General features: G+C 32.1%; 1 protein-coding gene and 1 long non-coding RNA gene across 3 annotated transcripts in view; one reads left to right on the plus strand and one right to left on the minus strand.

Annotated features, from left to right (window-relative positions):
* The window catches only part of LOC111516592 (SH2/SH3 adapter protein dreadlocks), a 68987-nt gene extending 50039 nt beyond the window's left edge, over positions 1 to 18948 (minus strand). Inside the window, exons 1-2 of one of the 2 annotated variants that reach the window (XM_074176687.1) lie at positions 18781 to 18943; positions 18245 to 18417 (exon numbers count right to left, since the gene is read on the minus strand). In XM_074176687.1, coding sequence (XP_074032788.1) covers positions 18245 to 18344 — 100 coding nt within the window. In that variant the 5' untranslated portion in view covers positions 18345 to 18417; positions 18781 to 18943. Of the gene's footprint in view, positions 1 to 18244; positions 18418 to 18780 lie in introns of both variants that reach the window. The other variant, XM_074176689.1, reaches the window with a different exon arrangement.
* LOC141482819 (uncharacterized) lies at positions 6156 to 7689 on the plus strand. Its single transcript, XR_012465739.1, has 4 exons — positions 6156 to 6271; positions 6910 to 6966; positions 7027 to 7168; positions 7606 to 7689. It is a non-coding gene; the product is annotated as an uncharacterized lncRNA (long non-coding RNA).
* Positions 18949 to 19439: the final 491 nt, after the last annotated feature.

A 19439-nucleotide genomic window follows, 5' to 3' on the forward strand; every position in this document is an offset into this window, starting at 1 on the left:
TGGTGGAGGTACTTAACCGGGTACAAGGTATCCCCCTGTATATTAATCTGCCGCGCTTTAGTAAATCCCGAAATCCCCGCTTGGGCTCCCCTATTATAAAGATCTCCCTCAAGAAATTAAAGATAGTGGTTCGATAAATATATTCAAAAGACGATTGAAGGATTTCTTAACGAAAATATAGTATATTCCCATGTATGACTTTTTTATCTAACTTTTTATTTATACATTTGTATTTTTATTCAGAATGTTTGTATTTTTTCATATTGATATTATTTCATTTATAATGTGACAATGTATTTACGTAGCCAGTGAAATTTGAAAATTAACCTTATTTTTTTACAGTCCTCGTACATACATAAATTCTTCCAGAGTTTCGAAAATTGCAACTTTTCAGTCCTCTATTAACACAATGAATAAAATAAGTGAAAAAAATTATGTTAAACATTTTTATCGAAAAATAAAGATAACAATATTGTAGATAACTGAAAAATAATTTGGAAGGTCCTGGGTAGCAGTCATCACACCACTCTCCTCAGAAATCCGAGGTATTGATCAGATAAAAAAATAAAAAAATGTTGGGCGTTGCGTAATTTGAGTAATATGTAAATAACGCGCAACGATTTTATTATTTTTCATCTGATTAATACCGAAGATTGCTGAGAAGAGTGGTGAGGTGACTGCTACCTAGAAGCTAACGAATTATTTTTTTGGTTTTTAATACATTATCTACATCCTTATTATCGTTTTTTTTTTTATTAAAACCGTTTAATATACAATTTCTTGTACTTATTCTATTTTCGAGTTTTTAGTTTCTAATTTTGTTACTCAATTCTCCTCATTCTGTTTAGTTCATTTAGTGCCTCAGTGTTACAAGGTAATATGTAATCCTACATTTTATAGCTGCGGCCATCTTGAATTTGCATCTTTTTCAAAGTTCACTACTAGTTTACTAGTCAATCCCTCTCATTTGATATCCATATTGGAGTAGTTGTGAAAAAAATATTTAATCCGCCATTTTGTGGCGGCGGCCATCTTGAGTTTGCATCTTTTTCAAAGTTTACTACTATTCTATCAGTCAAGCTCTGTCATTTGATATCCATATTGAGGTATTTGTGAAAAAAATATATAATCCACCATTTTGTGGCTGCGGTCATCTTGAATTTGCATCTTCTTCAAAGTTTACTACTAGTCTACTAGTCAAGCGCTGTCATTTGATATCCATATTGAGGCAGTTGTAAAAAAAATATAAAATTCGCCATTTTGTGGCTGCGGCCATCTTGAGTTTACATCTTTTTCAAAGTTTACTACTATTCTATCAGTCAAGCTCTGTCATTTGATATCCATATTGGAGTATTTGTGAAAAAAATATATAATCCACCATTTTGTGGCTGCGGCCATCTTGAATTTGCATCTTCTTCAAAGTTTACTACTAGTCTACTAGTCAAGCGCTGTCATTTGATATCCATATTGAGGCAGTTGTAAAAAAAATATAAAATTCGCCATTTTGTGGCTGCGGCCATCTTGAGTTTACATCTTTTTCAAAGTTTACTACTATTTTATCAGTCAAGCCCTGTCATTTGATATCCATATTGAGATAGTTGTGAAAAAAATATATAATCCGCCAATTTGTAGCAGCGGTCATCTTGAATTTGCATCTTCTTCAAAGTTTACTACTAGTCAAGCCGTGTCATTTGATATCCATATCGAGGTAGTTGTGAAAAAATATATATAATCCGCCATTTTGTGGCTGCGGCCATCTTGAATTTGCATCTTCTTCAAAGTTTACTACTATTCTACTAGTCAAGACCTGTCATTTGATATCCATATTGAGGTAATTGTGAGAAAAATATGCAATCCGCCATTTTGTGGCTGCGGCCATCTTGAATTTGAATCTGTTCTGAAATGTACTACTATCCTACTAGTCAAGCCCTGTCATTTAATTTAATAACAATAATTCAAAAAATTAACTAAAACATAACAAAGTACGAACAGAGCACACAAAAAAAATCAGAACTGAAACTTGAAAAAATATAAATATACATACATATACACATATATACCGGGTGTCAACGAATCTATTAGACAAGTCATAATTTCTAGACTATTAGGAGAATTGAAATGAGATTTGGTATAGTTGAATGGTATGTGGAGAGGAATGTTTTCACATATTTTTCACTTTCCGGTCACTTCCGGTTTCAGCGGAAATGGGCTCCGGTTCCGAATTTTTAAATGGAACACCCTGTATATTGTAACATTTTTGGATTTCTGAGACAATTCTGGATCAGAAACTGACATTTCCGGAAGTTTTTCAGCCTACTTGATTTTTTCAGAGTCACTTTTAAAATTGCATCTAGGTGGCCATGATCGGACGTAAACTAATCTATGGACCTCAGGTGATATCAGAAAATTGCAATAGCGGAGTTTTAGTGACTAGTGTGTTGAATATGAATGAGACAAGTTTACAAAATAACATTTTCGTGTCTAACTATTATTTTTCAAATGGCGACCATTTTTTGACAAGCAATTTCCGAAAAAAGGATTTTTTGACGAATCTAACGTTACTAATTTATTTGCGATTGGATCAACAAATTTAACAAATTTAACTAATAATTTCAGCGATGCACTTAGATTTTTTGCAATATCCTAAGTTCTTGAAAATTCCACTATAGTAAATTTTCAAAGTGCATCCCTCCTTGTTCAAGACACATTTCAGCTCGTTCAATTGTTTCTCTCAACACGTTTTGTAACATTTGAGGCGATATACTTCTAAATGCCTGTTGAATCCTTTCTTCTAAGATTTCGAGAGTGGCTGGGGCTGTTGCATAGTAGACCCTTTCTTTTACATATCCCCAAATGAAGAAATCTAACACAGTCAGATCCGGTGAGCGGGCAGGCGTACTGGACCGTTGGTTGCAATAACTCTATTATTAAAATGCTCTATTAAAAAATCAAGTACGTCTCTGCTATTATGGGGTGGGTGGTGCTCCATCTTGCTGGAAGTAAATTTGCCGTAAAACTTCTAAAGGCATATCATTAAGATGATCCTCGATTTCATTTTGAAGAAAACCCAAGTATCTAACCCCTGTTAACTGACCTTGAAACAATATTGGACCAATTATTCTGTTTCCAACGATACCAGCCCAGACATTGACGCCAAACCTTTCTTGAAAATTGCCCTCTCTCATTGCATGTTGATTTTGTTGGGCCCAGTACCGACAATTCTGCTTATTAAACATGCCATTATTTGTAAACCGTGATTCGTCGGAAAATAGAATGAAGTTGATAAAATTTGGGTTAACTCTATGATTTTGAAGCAACCAATCACAAAATACTACTCTTCTATTGCCGTCGTCAGCATACAAATGATGATGTAACTGATATTTAAATGCTCGATATCCGTGCTTTTTCAGTATTTTTCTTGCTGATTCGTGACTTATCTGCATTTCTCTACTAATTTCTCTTAAAGAAACCGTTTTGTCAACTTCTACCATAGCAAGAACGTTAATCTTAGTCTCCTCATTTATGACAAACCTCTGTTCTGCGTCTCGATTTCCCTCTTGCCTAAAACGACTCTCAACATAGGGAAAATACTGATGAGATGGGTGTTGCCGATTGGGATATCTCTGAGCATACAACTCAGCAGCTTTCCTTGAATTTCTGTGGCATTCTCCAAACAATAACAACATATCCACTTTTTCACTTTGAGTATACATTATTTCGACGAAAAATTAAACTAAAATTAACGAAAATCAAGAGAAACTTCAACTTTCTGCTCATAAAGCTTATGTCACTGTCATAACCTAGGTGAGCGTTTTGTTCTCCAAAGTGGACTTGATGGAAATAACCGCAAAATATTATGCATCATTCCTATCCATGGCACTCTTGACAAAAGTAAATGAATTTGTATCGAGTATTTTCCTCAGTAATATTCAATTTATGTTCTTATTTGTAATCCAATCGCAAATAAATTAGTATCGTTAGATTTGTCAAAAAATCCTTTTTTCGGAAAGTGCTTGTCAAAAAATGGTCGCCATTTGAAAAATAATAGTTAGACACGAAAATGTTATTTTGTAAACTTGTCTCATTCATATTCAACACACTAGTCACTAAAACTCCGCTATTGCAATTTTCTGATATCACCTGAGGTCCATAGATTAGTTTACGTCCGATCATGGCCACCTAGATGCAATTTTAAAAGTGACTCTGAAAAAATCAAGTAGGCTGAAAAACTTCCGGAAATGTCAGTTTCTGATCCAGAATTGTCTCAGAAATCCAAAAATGTTACAATATACAGGGTGTTCCATTTAAAAATTCAGAACCGGAGCCATTTCCGCTGAAACCGGAAGTGACCAGAAAGTGAAAAATATGTGAAAACTCTCCTCTCCACATACCATTTATCTGTACCAAATCTCGTTTTGATACACCTAATAGTCTAGAAGTTATGACTTGTCTAATAGATTCGTTGACACCCGGTATACATATATGTTTGAACATTATTATTATCAACATGAACATAAAAGTACTCATCAGATATATATCTATATACAAACAATAAATGTTTTTTCAAATTAGTCAGGAATTTTGGTTATAAACACAAAACAGGACGGAGTTGTCAGATGATAAAAATATTAACATAATATTTATACATATATCCACCATAAAATAATTTAAAAAATGTTTTGGTTTTTCAAAACATGCAGTTAGTTAATAAGTACATACATATAGACTCATACATACACACCTACACTTTACACTAGTTAGTGAGAGACACAAATACGACATATTTTACGACATCATTTATTTTGTAAAATGCTTGGCTTACAAGTGCACGCTTCACTTCAAATTCAGTTTTTTTGATTGAAAAGTTTTTCCATTCTTGCGAAAGAGTATTATACCAAAATACGCAATTTTGAGAACATCTCTGCTTACCACACTCCTCATTCTCCTTGAGGCGAAACGGCCTTTGGAGAGTTTTTTATTAATTTCAGTGATGTGTGTTTTTCAGTTTGGATTGCTGTCTATATTCACACCCATATTCGTCCGCTGGAAGTATTGCAAAATAGATTCTTGAAATTGGTTTTATTTAAGCCTACGCGCTTCTCTACCCAAGCTTTATTCTCTGAGGCTCATATTTTTGATATTCGACAGCACTATAACTACATATCATAAAAACAGATGCTTCCGACTACCAACTCATTCCTACGATACCCGTAAAAAAACAACCATATTGTTCCACGGACGCATAAGTCGATTGTCCAGCGCTCTTATAATCATTTGGCGCCGAAATTATTCAATACAATTCCGGAGTTAATTCATAACATAAATGTGATTCACTTATTCAAAAAGTCCTTGAAACGATTCATTTTTGGCCAAACAAGGCAAAAAATTGCTCGTTTCATTGAAAATAAGGATATTTAGAACTTTTGTGATTTAACTGTGAAATGTCCAATATTTATTCCTTTTTTAATTCGAAATAATTTTATTATAATGTTATATTTTAGTGTAACGACCAAAGATTTTTAAATTTTTGACTTTCAATATGATTTGTTACTCAAAACAAGTGTTTCACTTATTCACGGAAAAAAATGATTTGTTACTTCAAAGAAATTTATTTAGTCTAATTTATTTCATCACTTTGATTAAATATCATTCATTCCAAACGACGTGTGTATTGTATCGATTAGATAATAATTTTGCGGAGACAAAATGAAATTCTCATTTTAATTTCTCTAATATTTCAATTCAAGAGGTCTTTTACTTAGTCAAATGAATTGTAGATCATTGCAAGAATAACATTTATTGAGTTCTCAAAATAATTCGGTTGAGTCAAACAATATAATTTCATCAAATCAAAAGTACGTATGTTGAATGAAAACTTTCCAATTCAGTTTAACACTATGGGGTGCTGTTTTGACACTAATATATAATTGAATCAACTGAATATTTATTTTCACTTCAACAATACATATCAATACCTTTAACTAATTTTGGAAATAATTTCAAGATTATAGATAATTTCATTCCAATATTTTTATTATTTGTTGGTTTGAAAAATTGAATTGTTTCCTTCAAAGAGATGATATAGTTGAAATACTACTAAGGAATAGAGTACCGGTCGGCACCATTTGCATTTTCGCAAGAACCGTAAACTAATCACTAATGGAATAAGAATTAATTAACAATGTGTTTTGTGTTTTTCAAGGAAATGACGAAGAGGTTTACAGTTTCTTTTTGATTATACGTGGATTGAAGTTTTTCAGTGTTTTCACAGGTATGTTGATAATATACTTTCTTTCATTCCATATTTTGAAATAATTATGAATAGCATGTGTTGGATAAACGGACATCGTTTTTTTCAAGCACGTCCCCATACATTTTTCTCGACAGTTTAATGTAATGACTGAAAGAAAGCTTCCATGTTTTCAATTCTGTTTTTAAGAAAGTAGAAGTTGTCGAGTGAAATGATTATCATTGAGAGGTAGGTAGGTAGGTATGCATACACTGGGTACCTAGTTGACCTTTGATCTTTGGATACGAAGGAATTGGACATTTTCAGAGTAAATACAATTGAGGTGTTTGCCACAGAAATAGGTGTAGGTATACAATGTCGGCGAAGAGCTGTACCTTTATTTCGAATTGTAAATTTCTTACATCATGATTAATTGAATGGTGCCGTAAACAATGATTTCATTTTCATCATGATAGTATATACTGAATCCTTGAAGGAACCTCTTTTTGAGATTTTTCTTTCAAAGAACATTGTGAAATAATCACAGTTTTCTCTTGTATTACTTTAAAAATCAGTAATTCCGAAAAAGGAAAGTTATTTATAATATATTTACAGAAATGATGACATCCAACAAAACTGCACAAACTCAAAACATCCGATATAATCTCTTTTATTTTTAGACATGGAGGAATTTCTTAATAACTTGGGATTAAATGGCCTAATTGGCATTTTTAAAGGTAAAAAAATACATATATTATTTATCTCCTAATAATATACTTAAAACACATACTTTTCAGACAGAAAATGATGTAACCTTAGACATAGCTGAAATGCTCACTGATGAAGAAATGAAAGAAATGACTCCCCCAATTGGCAAAAGAAAAATATTCAATCAAGGAAGCAATTGATGGAATAAATTAAGAATCATATATAACAGAGGTATGTCTTTCATTCATAACTTTAATAATAAATATGTATACCATTACAATTAAAAACATATTGAGTTTTCTCAAATAACTATATATTTTTGCGATTTGCTGTAGATACTTATTATTATTCAGGTCTATACCTAAGTAATTAAATGCTTAATTCAATAGATTCGAAGGCCTGAAAGTTATGATTGGAGACCTAGGTAAATTTTGTCATCACAGTCATATTTCTAATCAAATTTTTCTGTGATGAAGTACGTCATTGTTTTTTTCCTATTATCAAAAAATAAGGGTATCTCCTTTTGTTAAATTGGATGTGTACAAAAAAAAATAATTATATTTTTATATTTCTATGGGATAATATCTAAGCTAGTTAGTAGAAATTGATCCAATAGTATTATTGCGAAAATGTAGACTATCACTAATCTCTGTTCTCTTTCATTTTAGATCATTACTTCAGTGAAAGGTTTCGAAATCAACTCTAATTGTTTTTTAGTAGATATCACCACTAATAATAATAAATAATAAAATATGTTGATGTTTTATATTAGGATTAACCATTTGTGAAAAATTTATATTTTCATTTAAATATTTGTAGAAGTCTATTATAATTTATTAATTGTTTGAATAAATTTGGTACTAAAATTTCTCGATTTTTATTTATATTTTGCTAATTCTCACGTTGAACAATTTTCCATGGCATTTACATAATCAGTATTGAATATGAAATATTATCCGCAAGACTCCCATCAGCAGCTGATTAAAAAATCGTAATACGTAAGTAGATCAATAATCCAGTTGAGAAAATGATACAAAGTGTATTCAATGTATTGAGAAATCGGGTTGTTGAACAAACTATAATATATTCTCACAATTATTCAATAACTTGATCTATTTTGATTGGAGATTCATGTAAATTCAATCACTGACTCTGTATTTCTGATTCTGCCGAAAAGTAATTTTCTCAATATACTAAAACTATACGTAATGCTTTTTATCTACAAACTTTAAAAACATATTGAAGTTTTGGAGAAGAGAAAAGTAATTTTCCGTAGAACTGAAAATTACTACCAACGAGATGCTGGTACTCAGATTAGTATAATATTTGGTTAATTGAATCCAATAACCAAATACAAACAAGAGGGAAGGATTTTGATTTGTAACTTTATTTCATTTGGTACATCATTATTCATACTTATTTTGAACTTTCGAAATGTTTTACTCTATCAGAAAGATACTCACAATGAGGTATAAACATTGTTCGTTCAACTACTATTCATTATTTGTTCAACAAAATCATTACTTTAGTGGAAATTTTTCCATCATCAAAACAAGCGAAGTTCTCCATCATCCTGCAGATATATTATGTTTCTTCAACATAACTTTTACTCAAATAGAAAATATATTTGATTATTTCAATCAGATCCACTATTTCACCCATCTTTAAATTTTGTTTGTTCAATAGAATATTCGAATTACTCTAAATCATTCTCGCTATCAATTAGACAAAATATTACTTGAATTCAATTCTTCTTTGAATTGAAATAACTAATGGATGCGATTGTTTCAATGAAATATTTGTTTGATACAATGAACATATGCTTGAAAAAATAGTTATGAGTCAAGAATTCTTCTTACTTGCATCAACAAAATATTTTGTCGTGCATATATGACACTTTTATTTCTTTGAATGAAGTGAATTTTATTTCATTCAACAAATCTTTTTTTTCCGTGTTGACTATCAACGGTATTTGTTTGCAACTCTGTGTTATTATATTTTTAAATTGAAAGATTTTATTATATTATATTTTAGTGTAATGATGAGAGATTTTTAAATTTTTGACTTTCAATTTGATTTGTTACTCAAAATAAGTGTTTCACTAATTGAGTGTCAACGGTATTTGTTTGCAATGGAGAATGTTCCTCAATTTGGGTTATTACAGCAAATGCAAGTTTGAACAAAATAAAGTTGAGTTTAATTCGTGAGTTTTTCAAATTTACTTCAAAAAGTATTCAAATTGATGTTTCCAATGTTGGGTTTTAATTTTTAAAGGGATTTGTTTCTAATTCACATATTGGCAACAGCGCCTATATTAAATTGAAATAATTTATACGTACCTAATTATTCTACTTTAAAAAAGGAAAATTATCTTCATAAATAAAAAATTAAGGCAAAATATAAATTATAGTTCAATACCTCCTCCACAAGCCACATAAACAACAGTTGTTTTGTTATTTATTTATATAGACGACGATAGGTTAGGTGCACAAAATGTCATATGTCACAGAATGTCTCGGAACTCGGAACATAAGTAAACAGAAATATGTCTGAAATATTTCATCTTTGTTTGTCTCATACAGGTAACAGATTCATTGTCCTTTATTAGCTATAACCGATGTTGTCAAATGGTGAAATAGAAACGAATCCCTTTAAATGTTGAATGCATTATTTAATTCCTTGTTTAAGTATTCAAATATTTTTTTAAAGAAAAAAGTTAAAATGATAAGTTTAAAATGCGTTGTTTTAGAGCTCTTTTATAAAAACTACTTGATTTTTGTCAGGAAGAACATTCCCCATTCCGTGTTATCATTATCTCTGTAATATTTTGTTATGCAAATATGAAAACCTAGTAGGCGCGCACTATTGTCATTTTCGTTTTTAGCCCTTTTATTAAAATCTATTTTTTTAGTTTTATCTTTGTTCAAACTCAACACATTAGAATTGAAATATAGTTAGCATTTTTCTTGTGTTTCTTTTGTTATTTCTTTTAAAATACTGGAATTTCTTGATGTAACTCAAATCAAATAAAATCAAAATATACTTTATTGTCCGAAGATTTGCATCTTATTGACAAAGTCCAAGAAATACAATGTTAATATAAAAAAAGTACTAAAAATGTATAAATGTAGATATAAAAAAGTTCCAAAAATGTATGAATGTATAAATGGGAATCATTTGCATTAAGAAATGTGTCCGCAATATCGACATATAATGGCAAATCATTTATGTACAAAATAAAGAGAAGAAGACCTAGCACGGATCTTTGAGGAACTCCATGATTAATTTTTTTGAATGTTAGGTGTTATGTTGTTATGAATAATATATCGTCTTCTACTGGTTAGGAAAGATTTCAACAATTTCAATGCTAAACCTCTTCTTCCGTATTTTTCCAGCTTACTTAGAAGCATGTCGTAGCATACACTATCAAAAGTCATAACACAGCCCTGGTTAATATTCCTGTCTTAATTTTTTGCTATAATATAAAAAATGACCGTTACCGTCTGAGTAGATGAGTGTCTTTCGTTGATATATCCTCCTGCTTCAAGATAATCAGTGAGCCTGGCTTTTAACACAATTTCCATAACTTATGACAATACCGGGGTTATTGTAATGAACATATAATTATTACAGCCATTTTTATCGCCTTATTTATGGATGGGTATAGCTTTACAAATCTTCAAAAAATCTGGAAACTCACCCTTTGAGAAACATACACTCATCAAATGTACCATGGGTTTAATCATCTTATCCCCAACTATTTTGATTATTGTTGGGGTAGGAGAACAGGGCCATTGAACCACAGGGTTCTGTGTTAAGCCTACTCTATTTCTGCTATATAATAATAATATTTATTTGACAACGTTACATAATACAATATGTTTGTAGCAAGTCATGTTTGGCTTTACATTTGAAATTACAAGTTAAAATTTACACAACAATCACATATGTAAAAACTTTGAAAATCAAAAAGAAGTAGTGACTTGTATGTTACCACAAAAATGTGTTCTGAAGTCATCGACAGAATAGAAGCAATGCCTCAACAAATAATTTTTCAGTTTTCTCTTGTATGTGTTCAGACTGAGTTCTTTGAAATCTTGGGGCAAAATATTGTACAGAGAGTAATCTATGGAATTTTTTTGCGAAAAGTGAAGACGAAATCGATTTAATCTAATGTGGTGAGCGTTTCGTGTGTTATGTTCGTGGATGTAACATTGTTTCGCCAAGGATAGTTTCTTCTCATGGATTTCAATCAAGACGTAGTATAGAAATAAAGTTGGCAATGGCATAATTCTGAGTTTTTTGAAATATTCTTGACAGTGATCCCTGTATCCAATATTAGCCAGCACTCTCAATGCCTTCTTTTGCATCCTAAATATTTGAATGGAATGACATGAATTTTCCCAAAGTTGTACTCCATAACTGATATCTGAGTGAAACAGTGAAAAGTATGACGTTTTTAATATATTTGCACTAGTGATGTACTTCAATTGGCGAAGAACAAATAGAGAACCCGAGAGTTTTCTCTTCAGTTGAGAAATATGTGCAGACCAGTTAAGTCTATTATCTAATGTAATGCCCAGTAATTTAACTTTATTAGTTTCACAATTAGAGATAGTTTGATTATTAGCAGAAGTCTAGATGTATTGTGTTTTCAGACAATTTAGTTTCAGCTTATTAGATAGAAACCACTGGTTAGCACTATTAGATGTATCGTCGAGATGAGACTGTAACCTATCATTATTTTTATCCGACAGAATGAAAGTGGTGTCGTCCGCAAAAAGAACCGATTTGAACGGCAACATATGTTTGAACATGTCATTCACATAAATGACAAATAAGAGCGGGCCCAAAACAGACCCTTGCAGAACGCCATGCTCAATAGATTGAAAGTTTGATAAGGTACTGTTGAGCATCACTGCTTGTTGACGATTAGTAAGATATTTTCTCATTAAGTGAAGCGGAATACCTCTAACTCCGTAATAGTTTAATTTTTCCAATAGAATTTCATGTGAGACGCAGTCGAACGCTTTCGACAGGTCACAAAGCATCAACACTGTGTGATTGCCATGCTCAAGTTCCTCAATCACGCCAGACACGACGTCGTACACTGCATCTATTGTTGAGCGCGACTTTCTGAAACCATATTGTGAGTTACTGAAAAATTTATTACCTTAAAAGTAGGCATAGAGCTGAATCTTAATTATAATTTCAACCACTTTACTGAATATGGAAATAATACTTATTGGTGTGTAGTTATCGATGGCTTTTTCATCACCTTTTTCAAAAAGGGGCACTACTTTAGAAGACTTGAAGATATCTGGAAAGATACCAGTACATAAGATTAAATTGATCAGTATAGTAAGAGGTTGGATTATTATAGACGAGGTTTCCTTTAGTATTCGACTATTGAGTTCATGGGTATCTGAATATTTGGTGTCCTTCAGTGAATTAATCGCTTCCAAAACTTCTATCTCATGCACGGGTCGGAAGAAAAATGACTTACACGGAGCAGGAAATTTTATAAAACTTGAAAGCTTCTCATTTGCAACATACGGGAGAGAATTAATTATATTATCAGCAATGTTACTGAAAAAGTTGTTCATCTCATCAGAAGATAGTTCGATTGTTGGTTTTAAATCTTATTTATTTCTCTCGAAATTTATTATTTTCCAGCAAGCTTCAGATTTATTATTGGGCGAAGAAATGTATTCATCCTACGCCATTTTTTAAGTGGATATCAGTTCATTACCATATTCTTTTTTGACCTGTTTGTACGCTGTGAAACTATTTGGGGTCTTGGTTATGTCTGCTATTCGTTTGAGGCTGCATATTATTTCTTAACAATCACAGATCATATGAAAACCATTTAACCAGTGATTTGTTCACTTTCCGTTTACATTTTTTCAGAGGAAAAAGTTTTAATGTGAGAGTGTTATAATTGGTGACTAAGAAATTTGCTAAAAAATTTGGATCAGTTGGGTCGCTAAAAAATATATGAATGACATCTCTATGATTGACACATCTGGTAGTTTCACTCTATTCGCAAATGATACCACAATATTGTGGAATGAAAAAAACTCAGTGATGCTAAATAAAATAATATCATCCAACTTGAAGAAGGTGAAGAGCTGGTGCAATGCAAATTCACTCTTTCTCAATGCATCCAAAACGAATATATCATTCAAATGTTAACTTGATGAAATTTCAATAGAAATTACAACATAAATTAAACACAAAATTTCTGGGTGTATTCATTGATGATAGGTTGAAATTTGATGAACACTTAAACAACTCAAGAGTAAGATCTCCTCCGGATGTTATGCAGTTAGAGTGTTTTCAAATGACTTGGGTTTCTATATCGCAAAGACAGTTTACACTTATTGAATGTTGACTACGTTATGGAATACCTTTTTGGGGAGCATGCAACTCATCTATTAATATATTGACATGCCATAAATGTATTTATATATGTAATGTGGTGAAAATATATCTATCTATCATCCTTTCTCTTTTCTGTATTGATATTACAGAAGAGGGCACTAAGATATCTCTGTAAAGTTAAACCCAGAAAATCGTGCAGGAACTTGTTCACTGCCAGTAAAACTACAACAGTCATCGCACTTTTTATCTTAGAGACAGTTTCCCATGCCAACTTCGAATTTAATCAAGGATTCCATATATTATAATAGTGTTGGTGTTCAATCATTTACCATTAGAAATGAGATCTGCAAATTTAAGCAACGTTCATTTCAAAAAGGCGGTGAAGAACCTACTTGTGGGTAGACCCTATTATAGTTTGGAAGAGTATTTTTGCGAATCCTTTTAACAATATATTAGCAATTTATTCTTTGTACTATCACATGGTGGTATTTTATCTATACATTTTTAGAACTTTTTTATATGTATATTTATACATTTTTGGAACTTTTTTATATCTACATTTACATTGTATTTCTTGGACTTAGTCAATAAGTTGCAAATCTTCGGACAATAAAGTATATTTTTGATTTGATTTGATATTGTACGGGTCCATACTTTCAGAGTTTCTTAGACAAGAAATGCCATTTGAGACTTCTGTTTCATTTGTTGGCCTTGAAAAAACTGAATCTTCAACAGATATTTTCAATAGATCTGACCTGGTATTACTTGAGGGTGGGATATTTGCTATTAGTTTGTCTATTGCAGGGGTCTCCAAACTACGGCCCGCCAGTGTCATCAATCCGGCCCGCGACAGCCAATGATTTACTGTCATCAATCTGGCCCGCGACAGCCAATGATTAACAAATTGTTGTTACTATTGCTGTGATAAGTTGAAGAAGAAAACACAAAATGATAATTACTCGGTTTTACTTACTTGCAAGGTAAAACTTATTGACAGAAATGATGACAAAGAAAACTCAACTTAAGTATCTAAGTTTAAGCATATTAATAACTAACAAATAATTGAAATGAATCACAGTAAAACAAAAACACTAATGAGATTCATGTAATTGTGATTTTCCATCAACAATACTTTGTAGTTATGGATCAATTTTACTTGTACCAATTATCAAAAGAGATTTAAAATGCTCATCGGTTAATTGAGATCTATAAACATTCTTTGTGTACTTCATCTTGGAAAACGTTTTCTCTCACAAGTAGTACCAAAAATAGAAAACAACCCACGAGCAAATTTATGCAAATTATCAAATTGTTCCAGTGGAAGACTCTTATAAAATTCCAACAAAGATGAATTTTGATATTTGTTCTTAAGCATATCACTGCACCGAAAATCAATAATTTCCATTTTGACTTCAGGAGCCATTCAAAGCACTCAATGTTTCGATTGCAAAATTGACGGGAAATTCAGTCTCTGTAGTGTGGCTGAATATTTCACATGTTTCATAATGTGTGAAATATTTTTTACGTAATTGCGATTGAAATAGTATTATTTTCTGCCTGAAGCATTTGATATTGATGTATAAATCAGGGAGAAGCTGATTTTCTCCTTGCAATCTCAAATTCAGTTCGTTCATATGATTTTTCAAATCGACATAAGGCTAACTTCCACATCCATTCACTATTTTCTAAATCGGCAAAAGGGCGCTGCTTCTCATTTAAAAAAATTTCGATCTCTTCTCAAAGTTCAAAAAAGCGCTTAAGGACTTTTCTGCAACTAAGCCAGAGTACGGCAGTATGATATGGTAAATCATTTTCTCCAATCTGTTGAATAAACTCGCGGAATTGTCGGTGATTCAGCCCACTGGATCTGATGAAGTTAACAACTGATATGACTGGTTTTAGAACTTCAGACATATCCAAATATTTTCCGCACAAGGACTGTTGATGAATGATACAATGTAAGACTAATGGTTTTGAACCACCATCATTTTCTACAGCCTTTGACACAAGTGCAACCACTCCTTTATTTTTACCAAACATATTTTTGCCTCCATCAGTTGTTATAGATTTCAAAGTTCTCCATCGAAGGTTCTTTTTATTAATGGCATTTTCAACTCCCTTAAAAATATCTGCCCCAGTTGTCGTGCCGTGAATACTATCAATATCAAGAAGTTCTTTATACTTTTCATAGCTTTTTTCTACTCCGCGAATAAAAATCAACACCTGAGCAGTATCTGACACATTCGTTGACTCATCCAATGCTAGAGAAAACCACTCATGATGTCCATTTTTGTCATACAGTTGAGATGATATATTTTCTGCGATGTCTTGCACCCTCCGAGCCACGGTGTTTGCTGACAAACTAACACTTTTAAAATAAATTCACCTTTTCGGGGCATATTTCTTCGGCTACTGCAATCAAGCATTCTTTTATCATATCTCCATCGGTGAATGGTTTGCCACGTTTTCCGATTTCAAGAGCCACACGAAAGCTGGCGCGAGTTGCAGACTCTTGTTCAGTATTCACTTTGGTAAACAAAGATTGCTGCGATTTGAGTCCGCGTTTCAAAGCTTCAAATTTTTCCTTCCGCAAACTTTCTGTATACTTGGAGTAGCTTTGAAGATGTTTCGATTCATAGTGTCGTTTAATGTTATAGTCTTTGAGAACAGCTATGGTTTCATTAGAAATTAAACATAGCGCCTTATTACTGGACTCAATCACAAAATACTGAAAGTTCCATTTTTCTTGGAACGTTCTGCATTCACTGTCGATTTTTCGCTTCTTTTCCATACAAATCACACATAAAAACAATAAGTCAAATCAAAATACTTTTATTGACGGGTGTTACTTTATTTCACAATAGACAGTTTCGCTTCCTTCGCGTTTCCTACGCAGACTAACTCGCCGTTGCGCCGCTAGCCTTTTTATATGCAATTATTACTGCCATCTCGAGGTGATCGGAATACACTAGCTAAAACCAGAACTTTCTCGAACCAACGCGGTAATTCCAAATATTTAATTACGCCTAATGCCACCTAGTGGGTAGCTGATAAAGATAGTACATAGTACCACTACTCGCCACTAGATGCCGTTAAGTGTCACAATACACAATAATAATTGAAATGCAAAAAAGCATAAGTTTGCTTAGGTCACGCACTTTGCGACTATCCTAGTCTAGAAATATAGTTAAGGGCAGAAATTGGCCCTTGGAACAAACTGAAAAAATCATTATTGCCCGAAGGTTTCAAAGTTTGGAGACCCCTGGTCTATTGTATCAGTAGAAAAATTGTTAAAACCCTCTGCTGTTGATTTGCTGTTTGTTGTCAAATTTGTAAAATATTAGTTTTTCGTATAGTATACCTCTGATAAAAAACGTAGTGAAATGTTGAAACATTTCATACAAATGAAAAAATAACAGGGTGTTCCATTTGAAAAAGTTGAATTATTTCTGTTTGAAAATGAATAAAACTTGACCAGTTTTAACGAGCACCCTATATATTGAGAGTTGAGATTCCCGAAATTATCATAGTGATGTTGACTAACTATTTCAAAAAAAAAACACTTAATTGCGAACATGTGAAGTTGGTGAATTGAAAAAATATTGTCTGCAAAAATGATTTTTCTGGAATAACTTGGCAATGCCGCAATGGAAATTTGAAGACGAAAATTTCTCAGAGAGCTTTAAAAATATGGAATCGAATGATGTATTTATATACTGAGTGTTCCATTTAAAAAAATATAACATTGGTTGGCTACTCTCGGCTGAATCACCTAGTTTGCGATAAAATGATTTTAAAAGATAGTATTGATCGATATGACTACAAAAATAATTTCAGTAGTTCAGAAAATTGTTCCCTCTGATAGCACTGGAAACCAAATAATCTCATTTTATGGAATAATATATTGTCACCCATGCCTTTGTGAAATCTTTATAGACTACATCTGGCCTTTTTTCTCCAGAACTTCTATAAAATTTTGCTCGAACACCAATAGACTGGTAATTATAAACTTTCTCATAGGGAAACCATGTTGATTATTAATGAAATGTTCTTTACAATAAAATAGCATGATTCATAGGTTAGTCAATGTTCCTTTTTCAATAGATAATTTCAATAAAGAACTCTATATCATTGAGCAAATTTCAGTAAACAACGGCTTTAAAGCTGAATTAATAGACAAAATACTTTTCTTCAAAATAGTCTACGCAAAAGCGATAAGGGACGTATTTCCTGAAGACAAATCAAAATTATAGAGCTTTAACATATTTTGGACAAACAACACAAAACGTGACTTCATTTTTTAATAAACAAGATATTGAAATTGCTTATAGAACAAGTAATACATTGGGAAAGACAAAACTTACAAATTTTATAAATCGGGAGTATATAAATCAAATTGTAGAGCTTGTCCTAAGGTATATATTGGTCAAACCGGCAGATAATTCAGAATCGTATCCAGGAACATCAAATGAGCTATGTAAGTTCAACAAATTCAAATCACCTTTTAGACAAAAATCATATCTTCAACATTGATTTCAAATTTTTGCACATAGAAAATGAATGTTTGAAGCTGAATCATTTGGAAATATTAGAAATCAATAAACCTAAAAATTCGAACATTTTACTAAGTGACCAAATGTATTTAAATAGACCACCATTACAGAACTTGTTTTCTTAGAAACCGATGTCTTTGTGGACATATTATTATTGATGTAGAAGCAATATATGCTCTAGGTAATTGAGTATGTATCTGAGGTACATAAAAGTTGAGTAGATGTAGAAATAATATATGCTTTGATAATTATGGAGTGTCTTACTAGTGGTAACGTGGGGTACATAAAAGATAGAGTGAAGGATTAGTTTTCAGTATGTTATACAATGGAGTAATTCTTACTTATTACTAAATTCTTAAGGGGTACTCACCATGTCTGATGGGGGTCGCCATTTGATGAGGAGAAATTTTTGCCCCGTAGTTATTCCAAGAGTGTTCCGGCATTCCACGAACGGACCTTGTTTCCAACATGACAACAAGCACAACTAACTAGTGCTAGCTGACACACATGCTCTAGTCTACACTAGTATAAGGAGCTCCAGCACTTAAAATAATAACAAATAATAGTGTTATCATGCTGACCAACATCAAGCAATTTGCTAAAATAATAAAAAAAGGTTTCTATGAAGCAAAGGCAAGAGCTAAGATAGTTAAAAACTAGTTTTTTATACAATAAAATAATTGATAGGTATTGAATTGCTCAGCCTGGATTTATATCCCTGTGTTTGTGTTATCACTGAATTGAGAAATACAACTGATAAATTCATATGTGAGTCATTGTTGCAATTATTAAAACAATATTCAATTTCTACTTCCCAAACAGGGAGAAGCATATTTCACCCACAGGCAGATTTGCTGGGGGTGGGACCAAAACACAGAAAATCGAACAAGCGTGAATCCTACTCACCAATTTTCAAACTGGACATATTCTTTTATCACTCATAGATGTTTTGTACGAAGCATCATTTGACTTAATCGATGTGATCAGATCCCAAATGTTATTTTCCGACATAACAATAATGAGAAGAACGAAAAAGACTAGGGAACTACTGTCTTCTAGCGAAAAAAAGATAAGTGAACAGATGTCGCTTCGAAGAATGGCTATTAAAAACTTATGGCGCTAAATTCAAACATTTGTATGTTTTAGGGATAGAAAATATATTTTGAAATCTAGAATCTTCCAACTTGCAAGGATTCGTTCGAACAAAATATTTTCGAATTTTTAAGAAATAACAAATATATTTCAGGCTATGTATGCAAATGCATGATACCTACTGCAGGTTTTTCCAGGTTTTCCTGCAGCTGAAAAAGCAAATGCGTCACTGGAATCAATCGTCGCCCCGGAGCGACAATTAATTTTTGTTGTTGCATAATATCACAATTTGTATAACTTTTTTTTATATATTTCTATTGTTAAATTCGTGAATTTATGAGAATTTAGAATTATCAACGGTGTTTATCATCGAGTCCATGTTTTTCAGTTTATGTGCGTTTTGAATAAATTTTATTGTCATGTGAATATTGGATTGGACAATTGACAGCACTTCATCTTTTCTGTTAAACTAT

This window comes from Leptinotarsa decemlineata, unplaced genomic scaffold (assembly GCF_025532065.1).
Source record: "Leptinotarsa decemlineata unplaced genomic scaffold, Ldec_3_MD MMD2_tig00001973_RagTag_RagTag, whole genome shotgun sequence".
Lineage (NCBI taxonomy): Eukaryota > Metazoa > Arthropoda > Insecta > Coleoptera > Chrysomelidae > Leptinotarsa > Leptinotarsa decemlineata.